This window comes from Palaemon carinicauda, chromosome 22 (genome assembly GCF_036898095.1).
Source record: "Palaemon carinicauda isolate YSFRI2023 chromosome 22, ASM3689809v2, whole genome shotgun sequence".
Classification (NCBI taxonomy): Eukaryota; Metazoa; Arthropoda; class Malacostraca; order Decapoda; family Palaemonidae; genus Palaemon; species Palaemon carinicauda.
The window spans coordinates 11261428-11281427 of record NC_090746.1 but is presented as its reverse complement, the minus strand read 5'-3'; the positions used below and the strand labels follow the sequence as shown (position 1 = coordinate 11281427).

General features: G+C 33.8%; 1 protein-coding gene across 1 annotated transcript in view; it reads left to right on the top strand.

Annotated features, from left to right (window-relative positions):
- Window positions 1-20000, top strand: part of Gycbeta100B (guanylate cyclase soluble subunit beta-1-like) — an 880554-nt gene that overhangs the window by 833466 nt on the left and 27088 nt on the right. Inside the window, exons 8-9 of the mRNA XM_068345488.1 lie at window positions 2032-2175; window positions 18700-18953. Coding sequence (XP_068201589.1) covers window positions 2032-2175; window positions 18700-18953 — 398 coding nt within the window. The remainder of the gene's footprint in view (window positions 1-2031; window positions 2176-18699; window positions 18954-20000) is intronic.

Here is a 20000-nt window from a genome sequence, read left to right as displayed (position 1 = left end):
TAAAAACATATAAACATCTGGCTTACGGATTCGAAAAAAGATTGATATACAGAATATCTAATCATTGTAACATCAATTAAATAAAAACTCAGTAATGATTAAGGAAAACTTCCTTCGTTTATATAAAATTCTGCGTCGGTTCCGTTCTGTGGCTTCTGGCTCAGTGTGCGCGCTGGACGTCGTTTCTGTTCTGTTCTGAGGCTTCGGTGGTGGTTCCGTTCCGGCTCAGTGTGCGGCAAACTTTATCTGTCTTACATTGTCAATATAAAATCTCATTATTTACTCTCCTTTGTATACTGAGGCATGTTATGCCATAGTAACTCATAGAATCCCATCTCTGCCACCTGTACTATCACACTGAGGAACAATTATTAGTATCACACACACTACGTTTTAATATTTTCGTGATAAATAGATATTTTATTGACCTAAGTCAGCCACATAGTAACACGTTTACCACAGCCATACAGTATCTCACTTTAACCTAATTCACTGTTGGACTATTTTGTTTCTGAAATGTCTTCATTACCATCAGTGTATGCTAAACAACTACTGTTAAACCCTAGCAAATCGTACAATACCTAATCACGGTTTTACATAAAACTGTACGGCTCTGGTACTTCCGCAATTAACAAAATTCCAAATATATACTCTAGGGACATAGTATTGAATAAACTTTGAAGAGCACCCATAATGTTGTGGTCCAGTTTCTCAGTAACATTATTCTCTTTATATAAGAATAAATAAGTGAATAATATATATACACATATATATATATGCATATATATATATAATATTATTATTATTATTATTATTATTATTATTATTATTATTCACTAAGTCGTGACTAAGATATAATCCTAGCTGGAAAAGCAATATACTCAAAACTTATTATTATTATTATTATTATTATTATTATTATTATTATTATTACCATTATTATTATTTGCAAAGCTACAATCCCAGTTAGAAAAGCAGTATATTTTAAGTCAAAGGGTTCTAACTGGAAAAATAGCCCAGTGAGGAAAGGAAATAAGGAAACAGAATAATGTGTCTGAATGTACCCTCAATCAAGAGAACTTCAACCCAAGCCAGTTAAGGACCACGGTAGAACTGACTCTTTAGCTATGGTAAGCATCTCTTCTAGGAGAAACACTCCAAACTTAAACCATTGTTCTCTAGTCTTGGGTAGTGCCATAGCCTCTGTACCTTTCATATGAAGTAGGTCCCTTTAACAGTTACTGGCAGAATGTAGTAATGAAGAGAAAAAGATAAGAACAGAAAAAGTTCATTATAAAATTAATGCCACTACCGGAGCCATTAATTTCAATAAAAGTTGTTTAAAACCGGGTCTAATCCGGAAATCATAATAATAATGATAATAACAATAATAATGATGATGATGACGTTGATGATGATAAAATAATAATAATAATAATAATAATAATAATAATAATAATAATAATAATAATAATGATGATGATGATGATGAAATAATAATAATAATACTAATAATAATGATGATGATGATGATTATTTAGTACAACAGAAGGAATCCACAAATAAAGTGGTGGTCCTCTAGTCAACTTTTCAATTTGAACATTTAACTGATAAAAGTAAAAACTTTTTTTTTTACTTTTTAAAAGAAAACTATGCATACCGTAACAATATCCTTTGCTTAAGCAATAACATATTTTTCTGTCTATTTCATGCTTCATTATTCATAATGAACTAATTAGATCTCTTATAATATTTCTATTATATACAAAACGTTGTTTTAGGTTCAAAATCAGTGTGCTTTATCGATATTAACCTTAATAAATCACCTCATTCAAAGCACAAATAGACTAATCAGAGCGAAAGCGTAAATGAGAGAGAGAGAGAGAGAGAGAGAGAGAGAGAGAGAGAGAGAGAGAGAGAGAGAGAGAGACAGAGAGAGAGAGAGAGAGTGGAAGCGCCTATTTTAATTAATATGTCGCTTCCCTCCAAAGTTAGAGACCCTCCAGTAATTAGATTTATGTTGGCTGGCAGGTCCGACCTCACATGGAGCTAAGTTTCGACAACATTCTGTCGCACATCAACACGATCTACGTCCTTCGCACCAAGGAGGGACTCACGACCACCAGGGGGGACAACAGGGAATTGGCTCCAGACCAAGGATGTCTCAGACTTAAGGTGAGGATGCTTTTAAAACTCTCATAAACTTGTTCTTGTATTGCCTCCAAGGATGCTTTTAAAACTCTTATAAACTTGTTCTTGTATTGCCTCCGTGGATGCTTTTAAAACTCTTATAAACTTGTTCTTGTATTGCCTCCGGGGCTGCTTTTAAAACTCTCGTAAACTTGTTTTTGTATTGCCTCGAGGATGCTTTTAAAACTCTGATAAACTTGTTCATGTGTTGCGTCCGTGGATGCTTTCAAAATTTTAATAATCTTTTTCTTATGTTGCCTCAAAGGATGCTTTTGAAAATCTCGTAAACTTGTTCTTGTATTGCTTCGAGGATGCTTTTAAAACTCCCATACATTTAGTCTTGTATTGGCTCCAAGGATGCTTTTAAAACTCTCGTAAACTTGGTTTTGTATTGCCTCCAAGGATGCTTTTAATAATCATTAACTTGTTCCTATATTGCCTCCGACGATGTTTTCAAAACTCGTAAAATTGTTCTTGCTTGATTCCAAGGAGGCGTCAAAACTCTCATAAACATGCTCTTATATTGTCCTCGAGGATGCTTTTAAAACTCTCGTAAACTTGTTCGTGCAATACTTCAAGGATGCTTTTATAACACCCATAAATTTGGTCTTACATTGCTCCGAGGATGCTTTTAAAACTCTCGTAAACTTGTTCTTATGTTGCCTCTAAAGATGCTTTTAAAACTCATAAACTTGTTCTTGTGTTGTCTCCAAGGATGCGTTTTAAACTCTCATAAACTTCCTCTTATATTGCCTCTAAAGATGCTTTTAAAACTCTCGTAATTTTTGTTGTTGCTCCGAGGATGCTTTTAAAACTCTCGTACACTTGTTCTTGCATTGCTTCGAAAATGCTTTTAAAACTCCCATAGATTTGGTCTTGTATTCCCTTCGAGTATGCTTCTAAAACTCATAAACTTGTTTTTATATTGCCTCCGAAGATGCTTTTTTAAAACCCTCGTAAACTTGTTCTTGTATTGCCTCCGAAGAGTCTTTTGAAACTCTTAGAAACTTGTTCTTGTGTTGCGGCTAAGGATACTTTTAAAATTCTTATAAACTTGTTTTTTTATTGCCTCCAAGGATGCTTTTGAAACTCATAAAATTGTTCTTGCATTGCCTCCAAGGATGCTTTTAATACTCTCATAAACTTGTTCTTGTATTGCCTCCGGGGATGTTTTTAAGATTCATAAATGTGTTCATGTATTGCCTCCAAGGACGCTTTTAAAACTTCCGAAAACTGCTTATATTACCTCCAAGGATGCTTTTAAAACTCATAAACTTGTTTATGTATTCCCTCCAAGGATACTTTTAAAACTCTCATAAACTTGTTCTCGTGTTTCTTCCAAGGATGCTTTAATCATGTAAATATTCGGGATACGTTTTCGTGAAGTTTTCAATATGGAACTATATACATTTATTATTATTATTATTATTATTATTATTATTATTATTATTATTATTATTATTACTAGCCAAGCTACAACCCTAGTTGGAAAAGCAAAATGCTATAAGCCCAAGGGCTCCAACAGGGAAAAATATCCCAGTGAGGAAAGGAAATAAGGAAATAAATAAATTATGAGAATAAATTAACAATATATCATTTTAAAAAAGTAACAGCGTCAAAACAGATATGTCCTATATAAACTATTAACAACGTCAAAAACAGATTTATCATATATAAACTATAAAAAGACTCATGTCAGCCTGGTCAACATAAAAACATTTGCTCCAACTTTGAACTTTTGAAGTTCTACTGATTCAACTACCCGATTAGGAAGATCATTCCACAACTTGGTAACAGCTGGAATAAAACTTCTAGAATACTGTGTAGTATTGAGCCTCATGATAGAGAAGGCCTGGCTATTAGAATTAACTGCCTGCCTAGTATTACGAACAGGATAGAATTTTCCAGGGAGATCTGAATGTAAAGGATGGTCAGAGTTATGAAAAATCTTATGCAACATGCATAATGAACTAATTGAACGACGGTGCCAAGATTAATATCTAGATCAGGAATAAGAAATTAAATAGACCGTAAGTTTCTGTCCAACAAATTAAGATGAGAATCAGCAGTGGAACACCAGATAGGAGAACAATACTCAAAACAAGGTAGAAGGAAAGAATTAAAACACTTCTTCAGAATAGATTGATCACCGAAAATCTTAAAAGATTTCCTCAATAAGCCATTTTTTTTTTGTGCAATTGAAGAAGACTCAGACCTAATGTGTTTCTCAAAAGTAAATTTGATGTCGAGAATCACACCTAAAATTTTAAAAGAGTCATACAAATTTAAAAGAACATTATCAATACTGAGATCAGGATGTTGAGGAGCCACCGTCCTTGACCTACTTACAACCATACTTTGAGTTTTGTTAGGATTCAACATCATACCCCATAATTTGCACCATGCACTAATTTTAGCTAAATTTGTCTGCTTCGGTTTTTAATGATTCATTACCTCCGCCAACGAAGTTAGGAGGAGGTTATGTTTTCGCCCCTGCTTGTCTGTTTGTTTGTTTGTTTGTGAAAATCTTCCAGGCCACAATTTTACTCATAGAGTAGTGAAACTTTCAGGGATTGATTATTATGTTGAGACGTAGAATTGTTTCAATTTTGAAAGGCCTAGGTCAATGGTCAAGGTCAAGGTAGATCAAAAGGTCGACGAAATTAACCCTAACCTCGATAACTAAGCAGCCGTGGCGGAGGTCTGCCCTCTCAGAGTGCTTTTCTACTTTATTTATGTAAAGATAATCAAGATCATGCATATGCATTTTCATACTTAATTCTACATTTTTATTTAGATAAAGCTAATATTATGAAAATGATTCATAATGAAATTTTATCTCACTATGCAAAAAAACGGCAAATTTATATAAGGGAAATATTTTCATTTCGACTTGCGAAATTAAAGTACTGTAATTTAAACAGATAATTTAAGAAGAAGCTTAACTTTATGAATTGAATCAGAATACTCTATATTTGTTCCATAATTCAGTTTTTAAGTTTAATGGTTTATCTATTCATCTTTATTGTGAATTCTTGAATGAATTCAACGATGCCTTAATGATTTTCCTCTTACGTTGATCGCATTAATCCTAATTCGAATAACGAAACCTATTTGCCTCATCTGTTCGGAAACAAGTTTCAAGATCTTAATGTTATATTCCTTCACTTTCACTCCGAACTTTGCACTACTGTATACATAACACTCAGTTTTACGAAAAATTTTATCCGTATTATATATTTCCTTTTGAATATTGAGCATCATGACCATATATGATAAACTCTATCATCTTCATAGTATTATCATTATCATGAAATTCATCATCATCAGCATCATCATCTCTTCTTACGCCTATTGACGCACAAAGGTCGTCAGTTAGATTTCGCCAGTTGTTTCTATCTTGAGCTTTTAAATCAATACTTCTCCATCCATCATCTCCTTCTTCACACTTCATAGTCCTCAGCCATGTAGGTCTAGGTCATCCAAATTAGTCCTAGTAATTGTGCTAAACTTCTTCAAAGCACATGATCGTATAAAAATGAAATCGGTATCATTTCTTAGTATAATGAATAAAATAGTTAAAAGTTTAGGTTTACCATTTTTCCTGGCTTAAGTCATAATTTTTAGTATAGATTATTTTTTTACACAATCACATCACGGTAGTTTGTTGTTCACTAACTGGCCAGGAGGGACTCCATCAAGCAAAGCAGCCTAATACTTATAACAATTATAGAGGTAAAGAATAAACTTCGTAATAGAAATAAACACAAATGAACTCAAGTCATTTGTGGAACAAAACATTAATAAAACAGATCGTATTGGGGCAAATAGAAAGGCAGCTAGAATCTAATCAACCAAGAGATCAGGCAAGCTTTAGAAATTGGTAGTAGGTTGCCCAGGACACAAGCCACCTGTTGAGATACTACCGCTAGAGAGTTAAGGGGTCTTTTGACTGGCCAGACAGTACTACATTGGATCATTCTCTCTGGTTACGGTTTATTTTCCCATTGCCTACATACACAGCAAATAATCTGGCCTATTCTTTACTTATTCTCCTCTGTCCTCATACACCTGACAACACTGAGATTACCAAACAATTTTTCTTACTGCGCTGTAATTGTTCAGTGGCTACTTTCCTCTGGTAAGGGTAGAAGAGACTCTTTAGTTATGGTCAGCAGATCCTCTAGGAGGACACTCAAAAATCAAACCATTGTTCTCTATTCTTGGGTAGTGTCATAGTCTCTGTACCATGGTCTTCCACTGTCCTGTGTTAGAGTTCTCTTGCATGAGGGTACGCTTGGGCACGCTGTTCTGTCTTGTTTCTCTTCCTCTTGTTTTGTTAAAGTTTTTATAGTTTATATAGGAGATATTTATTTTTAATGTTACTCCTCTTGAAAATCTTATTTTTCCTTGTTTACTTTCCTCACTGTGCTATTTTCCCTGTTGGAGCCTCTGGGCTTATAGCATCCTGCTTTTCCAACTAGGGTTGTAGCTTAGCATGTAATAATAATAATAATAATAATAATAATAATAATAATAATAATAATAACTAACCATATCCATGTACTTAAACACTAATGGAAAAATCAGTCATGACAAACCACTATGTATTAAATTTGTAGACTATGAGAAAGCTTTTGATTCTGTCAAAACCTCAGTAGCAATGTAAGACCTTCAAAGACAAGGAATAAGTGAATAACTGGGATCAAAGAACATTGAGCTAACAAAAAGGCGGTGATAGTTATTGGATTAGGAAATTTATTAGATTCAAGTTTCCATGATACAATGGCTACTAAAGACCCAATTAATCAACAAAGTTTAAGTAAGAAATATATTATAACTTCCTCAGTATTTACGGTTTACAAAAACAATAAAACATTTTCGTAAAATGGTTATTATATACGCATGTGAAAAAGTGATGGGATATATATATATATATATATATATATATATAGAGAGAGAGAGAGAGAGAGAGAGAGAGAGAGAGAGAGAGAGAGAGAGAGAGAGAGAGAGAGAGAGAGAGAGATGACTTTTCATTCCCAACTTTCAAATTTGCTTGTAAATCTTAAAGAGTTTGGATTTAAAAACGAATTTGAATTCAAGAATGGCAAGTTCCTGCTCACCTGCTCACCCAAACGGCCGTTAGACTATGTTAGTCCGTCGGTTGAGATTCTTGGCTATTTTTCTCCACTCCATGCAATCCTGAAAGACCACTACAGCTAAGCTTCAATGAAATTTTTGTCGCATCTTGCTAACAAATTACTGATTTTATCTTTCCACCTAGTTCTTGTTCTCTCCCCTTCGTCTTTTGCCTTATTGAAACCAACCATATATTATTTTTAGGCTACTTTGACAAAGGGGACAGTAGTGAAATGAATCAATAAACAGAGTTAGCAACAGACGAGGGGCCTCCAGCCTACCTTGGCGAAGGGGAGAGTAGCGAAATGAATAGGTCAACATCGTTAGCTACAGCCGGGGGTCTTCCAGGCTACCTTGGCAAAGGAGACAGGAGCGTAATGAATCATTCAAATCGTAAGCTACAGACGAGGGGATTCCAGGCTACTTGGTGAAGGATATAATAGCTAAATGAATCAATAAAAATTTTAGCTACAGACATGGACAGTAGCGAAATGAAAAGTGGACAGTAGCGAAATGAATCAATCAACATTAACCGTTGTTCTGGCATTCTGCAAATGTGTCCGAACCATCTCAAGTGGCTCTTTTCAACTGTAAGAATTATAGGTTCCACACTCAATCCTTCTCTTATATTAGCATTGTATAATCTGTCTCTTTTAGTTACGCCATAAATTAGACGTAAATCGCGTAAAATGGCAAGTAAAATTTCTAATTATCCGCATAAACTAGAAGAATTGCCAATAAAAAGACCTTGGTGAGAGTAGTCATCTTTCATAGAAACACTAACGGCCAAGATCGAGTTTTGTTAAGGTTCAACCTTATTACCTTCGCCAACGAAGTCGGAAGGAGTTTATGTCTTCGCCTCTGTTTGTGTTTGATTCTGAACAGCTTCCTGGCCGCAATTATAATCGTAGAGTAATGAAACTTGCGGGGATTAGCTGTTATGTAAAAAAGCTAGAAATTATCAATTTTCGATAGGTCACTGTCAAAGGTCAAGGTCACGGTCAATGGTCAATCAAAATGTCAAATCCACGTCACGTAATCATGAGTTTGGACATCGTTGTTACTGAGACTTCAAACTTGATTCATATTTGAGTATATGAAAATCCACGCCAATGAATACATGTTAAGGTCAGCATTCAAGGTCAAGGTCGAGCAAAAGGTAGGGAAATAGGCTGCTGCGGTGGAGGTCTGCGCTTTACTGAGTGCCCCTCTAGTTCGTGATAATTTCCGCCCTGCAATCATATTCCTCAAATCCCTTTTTAAAAATTCAACCAGCAAACTTTGGCAATCAAGATGATGATCAATGCAACAGCAGCACGCCAAAGCATAATTCCAGAGATTATGTTTCTGCAAATAATATATTCGCAATGAGCAACTAGTTTTTGCAATCATTTGCTTATAAATTCAAAATTATTACTCCAAAATGCTCTTGCAACTCCCATTTAGGAATTTGTAAAGAAAGCCCTCAAAATAAGCACTGAAGTTATTGCTAATTATTATTATTATAATTAGCTAAGCTACAACCCTAGTTGGAAGAGCAAGATGCTATAAGCCCAAAAGCTCCAACAGGGAAAAATAGCCCAGTGATGACAACAGAAAATAAGGAAATAGATAAACGATATGAGGAGAAATAAATGAACAATAAAAATAGATATATTAAAAACAGTAACAATACTAAAACAGATATTTCCTATATAAGCTATAAAAAGAAACTTATGTCAGCCTGTTCAACATAAAAACATTTGCTGTAAGTTTGAACTTTTGAAGCTCTACCGATTCAACTACGAAACTTATAATTAGAACCTAGGGAATTCTTCTGTGTAACACTAGACTTTAAAGGATGTGAATTAAGTGACCAGGACCGTATATAATCAAAATTGTATAAAAGTGAAAAGATACGTTTAATACATTATGCAATATTGAATTACAAATAAGGCATTAATCAATAGAACATGAACTACCATCTTGACATCCAACTAATAGTGTAATAAATAACCCTCAGATATGCAACAATAACCAATTCTACATAACTCAGATAGAAACAAAGTGGCCGATGTGGTAACGTCCCTGACTGGTGATTGCTAGACTGGGGTTCGAGTCCCTCTCAAACTCGTTAGTGCCCTTGGTCGCTGGAACCTCACCATCCTTGTGAGCTATAGATGAGGGTTTAGGGGAGCCTATAGGTCTATTTACTGAGTCCTCAGCAGCTACTGCCCGGCCCTCCTTGGTCTTAGCTTGGGTGGGGAGGGGCTTGGGCGCTGATCATATGTATAAATGATCAGTCTCTACGGCATTGTCACTGTCCCTTGCCTCTGCCATTCATGAGTGACCTTTAAACCCTTAAAGTGATCAGCAGCCTTCACATGAAAGTCAGTGTAAATTTCGTTTTCGTTTGTACTTGTATAAGAACAAAGTTCTAATAAGAAATTCTTAATTTCACGGAACTTTAAAGCTAAAACGTGTCCGTCTAGCTTCGGAAAATCAGGATTGTGCCACATTGATCACTACAGTATATGACGCACTAGCCTCTTGGCTAGTACAGTGGTAACCTGTTCGCCTAGCATTCACATGGCAGCAGATCGATCCCATCCCGGGACCTCAAGTATAAGTTGTTTACTTTGGAGGCCACTGCTGTGTTTGGGACCACAGTTGGGGGTTGGGCTTTCCCTGCTGACGTTTTGTTGAGCATCTATTGTGATGTAAGTAAAACTGAAACCAGACAACTTTAACCTTTAACCTTCTGTCAAAAGTGTTATCCTACCATGGTCATACAGAATAAAGTTACCATGTCCATGTCATCAAGAAGTAAATAAGTTTAGGTTTTTTTAAGCCTTTCTGATAACTAAGCTAAAAATTTTCAATAGAGATGTCTGCTTAAGGGATAAATGTTGTGGGAAATGTTATCATTTATTGACTAAATGGAAAATCTCTTGTATCAATATTGAAATCCAGCGTATTTCACTTATGGTTTAGACATTTTGGATAATTCCACCCAAATGAAATCGAATTCGAAGTGAGGGGAAATGAAATAGTTCTAAATGATTACTTTTATTTTAATGACTTGGAGAGATGCTATGAAAATATCGGTCCTTCAACATGTTTGTTTATTAGTAGGTTTAGTTTTCTGTGTCTAAGATCAAAGGTATTATAGATGAGAGTCCAGACAAGAATAAAGAATAGAACAGAACTCAAAATGAAATGAGAATATGGCCGATGAAAATAAATTGCTCACAAAGAGTAAGTTTGTAACAAATAAACATAAGAAACTAGTCGTTCAATCTTGTCAGAATTATTGCAATGATTAACATTTCACTATTATGAAATTCTTGAATGAAAATTAAACGATGGGACTCATGGAAGTTAGTTAATGACAGAGAGAGAGAGAGAGAGAGAGAGAGAGAGAGAGAGAGAGAGAGAGAGAGAGAGAGAGAGAGAGAGAGAGATTGTTTTAACTAGATGATGCACTGAAACCATCGTTATGCAACAGTACGATCATTTAGGCTTAAAATCTGTTAAACAATAAGAATATTTATTATGGTTATTGAAAATACGGTACTCAAAGGTAAGAAATACTTCAACTCAGTTGAACTAAAACCCAATGAAAGTTAGCATGGAATTCAATTAAAAATATTTTACAGACCCGTTTAACAAGATTTCTATTTTTGGGATTTAGTTCTTGCGGTGAGTAGGGCACTACACATCTCGATAGAATTGGGATTGATCCCTATCAGACAGTTACAAATCCTACACACACACACACACACACAAATACTCACACTCATTCATACACACAAAGAAATACACACACACTTATATATATATATATATATATATATATATATATATATATATATATATATATATATATATATATTCAAATAAGCCATATATATTTTTGATATATTAATGTCTGGATTCTCTTAACGACCTCGGGATCAGAGCCCCAGGCGAAATCACACAAAGACAAGAGCTTGGCTCCGGCCGGGAATCGAACCCTGGTCGGCAAGCTTATATAGACAGTGACTAACCCACTTGGCCACGAAGAAAGATAAAAGTCAATGACAATTCTACTGTACTTATACCTGTCGAATTCAGGTATTTTGTACTTAGAATTGAAATCAACCCATCTTCACCATCGTAGCTAATTGGTAGTTTGTTACTTGGCATTCAATTAATGATAAATTTTGCACATTTTTACGTGTTTTTCATATTCAAATAAGCCATATATATTTTTGATATATTAATGTCTGGATTCTCTTAACGACCTCGGGATCAGAGCCCCAGGCGAAATCACACAAAGACAAGAGCTTGTGCAAAATTTATCATTAATTGAATGCCAAGTAACAAACTACCAATTAGCTACGATGGTGAAGATGGGTTGATTTCAATTCTAAGTACAAAATACCTGAATTCGACAGGTATAAGTACAGTAGAATTGTCATTGACTTTTATCTTTCTTCGTGGCCAAGTGGGTTAGTCACTGTCTATATAAGCTTGCCGACCAGGGTTCGATTCCCGGCCGGAGCCAAGCTCTTGTCTTTGTGTGATTTCGCCTGGGGCTCTGATCCCGAGGTCGTTAAGAGAATCCAGACATTAATATATCAAAAATATATATGGCTTATTTGAATATGAAAAACACGTAAAAATGTGCAAAATTTATCATTAATTGAATGCCAAGTAACAAACTACCAATTAGCTACGATGGTGAAGATGGGTTGATTTCAATTCTAAGTACAAAATACCTGAATTCGACAGGTATAAGTACAGTAGAATTGTCATTGACTTTTATCTTTCTTCGTGGCCAAGTGGGTTATTCACTGTCTATATAAGCTTGCCGACCAGGGTTCGATTCCCGGCCGGAGCCAAGCTCTTGTCTTTGTGTGATTTCGCCTGGGGCTCTGATCCCGAGGTCGTTAAGAGAATCCAGACATTAATATATCAAAAATATATATGGCTTATTTGAATATGAAAAACGCGTAAAAATGTGCAAAATTTATCATTAATTGAATGCCAAGTAACAAACTACCAATTAGCTACGATGGTGAAGATGGGTTGATTTCAATTCTAAGTACAAAATACCTGAATTCGACAGGTATAAGTACAGTAGAATTGTCATTGACTTTTATCTTTCTTCGTGGCCAAGTGGGTTAGTCACTGTCTATATAAGCTTGCCGACCAGGGTTCGATTCCCGGCCGGAGCCAAGCTCTTGTCTTTGTGTGATTTCGCCTGGGCCTCTGATCCTGAGGTCGTTAAGAGAATCCAGACATTAATATATCAAAAATATATATGGCTTATTTGAATATGAAAAACACGTAAAAATGTGCAAAATTTATCATTAATTGAATGCCAAGTAACAAACTACCAATTAGCTACGATGGTGAAGATGGGTTGATTTCAATTCTAAGTACAAAATACCTGAATTCGACAGGTATAAGTACAGTAGAATTGTCATTGACTTTTATCTTTCTTCATGGCCAAGTGGGTTAGTCACTGTCTATATAAGCTTGCCGACCAGGGTTCGATTCCCGGCCGGAGCCAAGCTCTTGTCTTTGTGTGATTTCGCCTGGGGCTCTGATCCCGAGGTCGTTAAGAGAATCCAGACATTAATATATCAAAAATATATATGGCTTATTTGAATATGAAAAACACGTAAACATGTGCAAAATTTATCATTAATTGAATGCCAAGTAACAAACTACCAATTAACTACGATGGTGAAGATGGGTTGATTTCAATTCTAAGTACAAAATACCTGAATTCGACAGGTATAAGTACAGTAGAATTGTCATTGACTTTTATCTTTCTTCGTGGCCAAGTGGGTTAGTCACTGTCTATATAAGCTTGCCGACCAGGGTTCGATTCCCGGCCGGAGCCAAGCTCTTGTCTTTGTGTGATTTCGCCTGGGGCTCTGATCCCGAGGTCGTTAAGAGAATCCAGACATTAATATATCAAAAATATATATGGCTTATTTGAATATGAAAAACACATAAAAATGTGCAAAATTTATCATTAATTGAATGCCAAGTAACAAACTACCAATTAGCTACGATGGTGAAGATGGGTTGATTTCAATTCTAAGTACAAAATACCTGAATTCGACAGGTATAAGTACAGTAGAATTGTCATTGACTTTTATCTTTCTTCGTGGCCAAGTGGGTTATTCACTGTCTATATAAGCTTGCCGACCAGGGTTCGATTCCCGGCCGGAGCCAAGCTCTTGTCTTTGTGTGATTTCGCCTGGGGCTCTGATCCCGAGGTCATTAAGAGAATCCAGACATTAATATATCAAAAATATATATGGCTTATTTGAATATGAAAAACACGTAAAAATTTGCAAAATTTATCATTAATTGAATGCCAAGTAACAAACTACCAATTAGCTACGATGGTGAAGATGGGTTGATTTCAATTCTAAGTACAAAATACCTGAATTCGACAGGTATAAGTACAGTAGAATTGTCATTGACTTTTATCTTTCTTCGTGGCCAAGTGGGTTAGTCACTGTCTATATAAGCTTGCCGACCAGGGTTCGATTCCCGGCCGGAGCCAAGCTCTTGTCTTTGTGTGATTTCGCCTGGGGCTCTGATCCCGAGGTCGTTAAGAGAATCCAGACATTAATATATCAAAAATATATATGGCTTATTTGAATATGAAAAACATGTAAAAATGTGCAAAATTTATCATATACTGTATATATATATATATATATATATATATATATATATATATATATATATATATATTATACATTTATATATATTGATAAATTTTGCACATTTAGACGTGTTTTTCATATTCAAATAAGCCATATATTTTAATTCATTAATATCTGGTTTCTCTTACCGACCTTGGGATCAAAGTTCCAAGGCGAAACCACTCAAAGACAATAGCATCTGACCGTCCGGGAATCGAAACCTGATCCAGGATACTTGTACGACAGTGGCCGTATCATTTATATGTATATATATAATGTGTATATATATATATATATATATATATATATATATATATATGTGTGTGTGTGTGTGTGTGTGTGTGTGTGCGCGCGCGTGTGTGTCTTTGTCTGTATGAATGGGTGTGAGTATTTGTGTGTGTAGGATTTTATATAGTACGAGGAAGCTTTTCAGTCTCCCTAAACTTCAGCAGTAATGAAAACCCTTCAGAAACAAAGGATAGCTGAATCTTATGTTAGAATACTTAAAGATATCTATACGGAAAAGATTGTTAGACAGCGAGACCTCATCTTTCCTAAATCATTCACTGTTTAGGTTTAAAGGTTTAAAGGCCAATCATGAATGGCAGAGGCAAGGGACAGTGACATTGCCCTATCAAGCAGAACAATGCCCTAGAGACAGCGCCCAAGCGCCCTCTCCACCCAAGCTAGGACCAGGGAGGGCCAGGCAATGGCTGTTGAAGATTCAGCACATAGTTTATAGGCTCCCTCAAACCCCCCATCCATAGCTCACAAGGATGGTGAGGATGTAGCGACCAAACGAACTAACGTGCTTGAGAGGGACTCGAACCCCAGTCTGGCGATCACCAGGCAAGGACGTTACGAATTAGGCCACCACAACCTTAGATGTAGTTTTCATGAATTTAGATTGGAAAAATGTAGGAAAAGCCATTAATTACGAACAACTAAAGATTTGCAGATGACATAGTTCTATTTAGTGAATCATGGGAGCAAATACAAAAGATGATATAAGACTTGAATAGAGAAAGCAGAAATGTAGGAATGAAAATGAATATGAGTAAAACTATGATAATGTTCAATGAGGAATTGGTGGTAGAGAATGGTCTCGAGGAGCAGATCAACGTGGTTCTACTCGAGATTGTTAGGAGTAATTAATTAATAAAAATAGTAATTACTGAACACCAATAGCATGTAAAGGGACTAATGTTTCACTCATATTTTCCAGTGAAGATAACTAGCGTTATGATTGGATGTCGATATAACCATAAGGTAAACTAAAAGCTACAGTATATAACTAAAGGAAGCTTATACATACATGGATATTATTATTATTATTATTATTATTATTATTATTATTATTATTATTATTATTATTGTTATTATTGTTATTAGCACTGAAGTTATGGCTAATTATTATTATTATTATTATTATTATTATTATTATTATTATTATTAGCACTGAAGTTATGGCTAATTATTATTATTATTATTATTATTATTATTATTATTAGCACTGAAGTTATTTCTAATTATTATTATTGTTATTATTATTATTTTTATTATTATTATTAGCACTGAAGTTATGGCTAATTATTATTAGCATTATTACTTGCCAAGCTACAACCTTAGTTTAAAAGCAGGATGCTATAAGCCCAATGGCTCCAACAAGGAAAATACCCCAGTGAGGAAAGCAAATAAAGAAAAACTACAAGAAATGTTTTAGACCAATAATAACATTTAAATGAATCTCATATATAAATGATAAAATCTGGAAAATAACAAGAGGATAAAAACTCAAAATAACAAGAGGAAGAGAAATAAGATAGAATAGTGTGCCCGAGTGTACCCTCAAGCAAGAGATCTCTAACCCAAGGCAGTGGGGATTTGATGCGAATTATCATATAGTAAACCCTTTCATAAGACATAGGCCTTAGATTGACCTAAAAATGTATAAAAAAATCATTGACCGAATTAAAATTAAATTAAAAAATCCTTCACATCTTATTTCGTATGAACTTTGAAATATATTTTTCCAAGTTAACTTCTATCTTATGAATTGCACGAAAAGATTGAATTAATAATCACTACACATGTTGACATGATATGATATTATGGATGAGCATACAAGCTCTCATCATACAATCTTTATTGGATATGATGTATTGAAAATGTTAAATGACCGTCACAAACTTTCATCTTGGTATCCGAAACAGGTCTCTTTAAAGTTTTTCATTCTTTTCATTCTTAGATCAGTAAACCATATTTCATAAATACAAAATGTATTTCAATGCATAAGTCTCACCCATATGCAAGAATGTGCAAATCTGAGAGATTAGGTTTTTGCATAATGCATGGTTTTAAAACTGATTTTAAGGTAAGATAGGTACTTTCTTTTTATTGGATGCAGATGATTTATTTATTGAATTTTACATTACTGATAAATACCATCTATTTTCAATACAAGAAAAAAAATTTAATAAATGGACCAAAAAGTTGTTTAGAACCTCTGTGGGTTATCTTGTATCAAAGAGTATGATATGATCAGACGTAGCGTATGTATATTCCTTTCAGATCACAGTGGCTGGAAATTCTTGCCTCATTAGGCTACTTAGAAAAGTAGACCGAATTCACAATTTTGTGTACAACTTGAATGAAATTATTACCTCCGCCAACGAAGCTGGAAGGAAGTTATGTTTTCGCCCTTGTTTCTGTGTGTGGGTGTTTGTTTGAGGAGAGCTTCCGGGCCACAATTTTAATCGTAGAGTAATGAAACTTTCAGCGATTCATTGTTATGTAAAATGCTTGAAATAATTAAATTTTGGAAGGTCAAGGTCACATTCAAACAAAATGTCCAATTCACGTAATCAGCCATAAGTTTGGACGTCGTTGTCACAGAGACTTCAAACTTGGTTCATATTTTTTTGAATGTATGATCATCCACGCCATGTTAAGGTCAAGGTGTTTTTAAATTGTTGAATATGAATCATTCTTTTATTTTGAGTGCAAATGTGACGTTCGCTTCGATCCTACTGATAACATTGCTCTTGTTATCTATAAGGGATTTCATAGATACTCGTACTGATAAGATTCACTGTAAATTCATGATTTTATTCAACCTTTACATTTCTTTCATTCAGAGGTCCACTCATAATACTGAGAAGTTGGTTTTCATCTATGAAATATTTCTCAAAATTCAGATCTTTAAACGTCCTATTTACCACATTACTGTCACATGAATAATTTAGTTTTATATAAGGACGGTTACTCTCACAAGAATAGGTTATGCAATATATATATATATATATATATATATATATATATACACATATATATATATATAATAAATTTTGCACATTTAAACGTGTTCTTACATATTTCAAATAAGCCATATAAATGGTACGGTCACTGTCATACAAGCTACCTGGACCAGGGTTCGATTCCCGACCGGTCAGATGTTATTGTCTTTGAGTGATTTCGCCTCGAGACACTGATCCCGAGGTCGGTAAGAAATCCAGACATTAATGTATTGAAATATGTGGCTTATTTGAAATATATATATATATATATATATATATATATATATATATATGTATGTATATATATGTATATATATGTATATATATATATATATATGTATATATATATATATACACAGTATATGTGTATATATATGTATATATATACAGTATATGTGTATATATATAAATATGTATATATATACATATATATATATATATATATATATATATATATATATATATCTATATATATACAGTATATATATGTGTGTATATATATGTATACAGTATATACAGTATATATATATGTGTATATATATATATATATATATATATATATATATATATATACAGTATATATACATATACAGCAACAAGAAACATCACCTGCATTGTCAGCGACAGGAAGTGAGCTCCCCTTCTATAGTTAGTTGATCATAACAAGTACCTTTGATGCTTAAAAAAAATGACACTTGTCAAAAAAAAAAAAAAAAAAAAAAAAACTTCCTCAATGCCGAATTTTCCTTCAAATGAAAAAATGTAGCTTTGTGTTTTTCTTTATACAAATATGAAGGAGACTACAATTAAACAAATATCTACAAATGTTTTTATGTTGAACAGGCTGACATAAGTCTTTTTTTAAAGTTTATATGTGAAATAACTGTTTTAATGGTGTTAATGTTTTTAAATGTTTTTATTCTATTTGTTCGTTACTTCTTATATCATTTATTTATATTTTCCCTGTTGGAGCCCTTGGGCTTATAGCATCTTGCTTATCCAATTAGGGTTGTAGCTTATCTAGTAATAATAATAACAACAACAACTATAATAATAATAATAATAATAATAATCATAATGATAATAATTCTTCATTACTTTTTATATCGTTTAGTTATTTCCTTATTTCCTTTTCTCACTGGGATATTTTTCACTGTTGGAGTCCTTGAGGATATAGCATCTTGCTTTTCAAACTAGGGTTGTAGCTTAGCAATTAGTAATAATAATAATAATAATAATAATAATGATAAATTTCCTTTCCTCAATGGGCTATTTTTTCGTGTTGGAGCCCATGGGCGTATAGTATCCGTCTTTTCCAACTAATAATAATAATAATAATAATAATAATACTCCTTTCTGATATCGTTCTCAATCCACAGGGACAAATGATCTACGTTCCCGAGTCCGATCTCATGTTGTACGTGTGTTCGCCGTCAGTGCTAAACCTGGATGATCTCTACCGAAGAGGCCTTTATCTCTCCGACATCCCCCTGCACGATGCCACCCGAGACCTGGTCCTCCTGAGCGAAAAGTTCGAGGCTGAATACAACTTGACGACAAACTTGGAAATCCTCACGGATAAGCTCCAGCACACTTATAGGGAACTGGAAAGTGAGCGGCAGAAAACAGATAAGTAAGGAGATGATGTACAGTATATAGACCTTAGGGAGTTATGGGTATATATTTTCAAACATTGTATGCAAGTTTTTATTTTTTTTATTTTTTTAGGCTTCAATCCAATTGTAAATCTAACAATAGGTACTTATTATTATTATTATTATTATTATTATTATTATTATTATTATTGTTGTTATTATTATTAGCTAAGACCTTGAGGAGTAATTGGGGTTTTTCAAACATTGTATGCGCATTTTTATTTGTTTAGGCTTCAATCCAATCGTATAACTAAGATTAGGTACCTATATTATTATTATTATTATTATTATTATTATTATTATTATTATTATTATTATTATTATTAGCTAAGACCTTGAGGAGTAATTGGGGTTTTTCAAACATTGTATGCGCATTTTTATTTGTTTAGGCTTCAATCCAATCGTATAACTAAGATTAGGTACCTATATTATTATTATTATTATTATTATTATTATTATTATTATTATTATTATTAAGCTTTTCTTGTAGATGTTCCTTTTTCCTTGTTGGAGCTTTTGCGCTTATAGTATCCTTCTTTTCCAACTAGGGTTATAGCTTAGCAAATGATAATAATAATAATAATAATAATAATAATAATAATAATAATAATAATAATATCACTAGCTAACCTACAACCTTAGTTTGAAAAGCAGGATGCTGTAAGCCCAAGGGCTCCAACTGGTGAAATTTGCCCAGTGAGGAAAAGAAACAAGGAAATAAACGGTATAAGAAGTAATGAACATTTAGAATAAAATATTTCAAAATCATTAACATTAAAACACTTATTTCATATACAAACTTTAAAACGAGACTTATATCAGCCTGTTCAACGTGAAAACATTTGCTGCAAGTTTGAACTTTTGAAGTTCTACTGATTCAACTACCCGATTAAGGTATAAGACTTTTAGAATATGGTGTACTATTGAGCCTCATGATGGAGAAGGCATGGCTATCAGAATTAACTGCATATTTGATATTACGAAGAGAATGACACTGTCCGGGAAGATCTGAATGTTAGGGATAG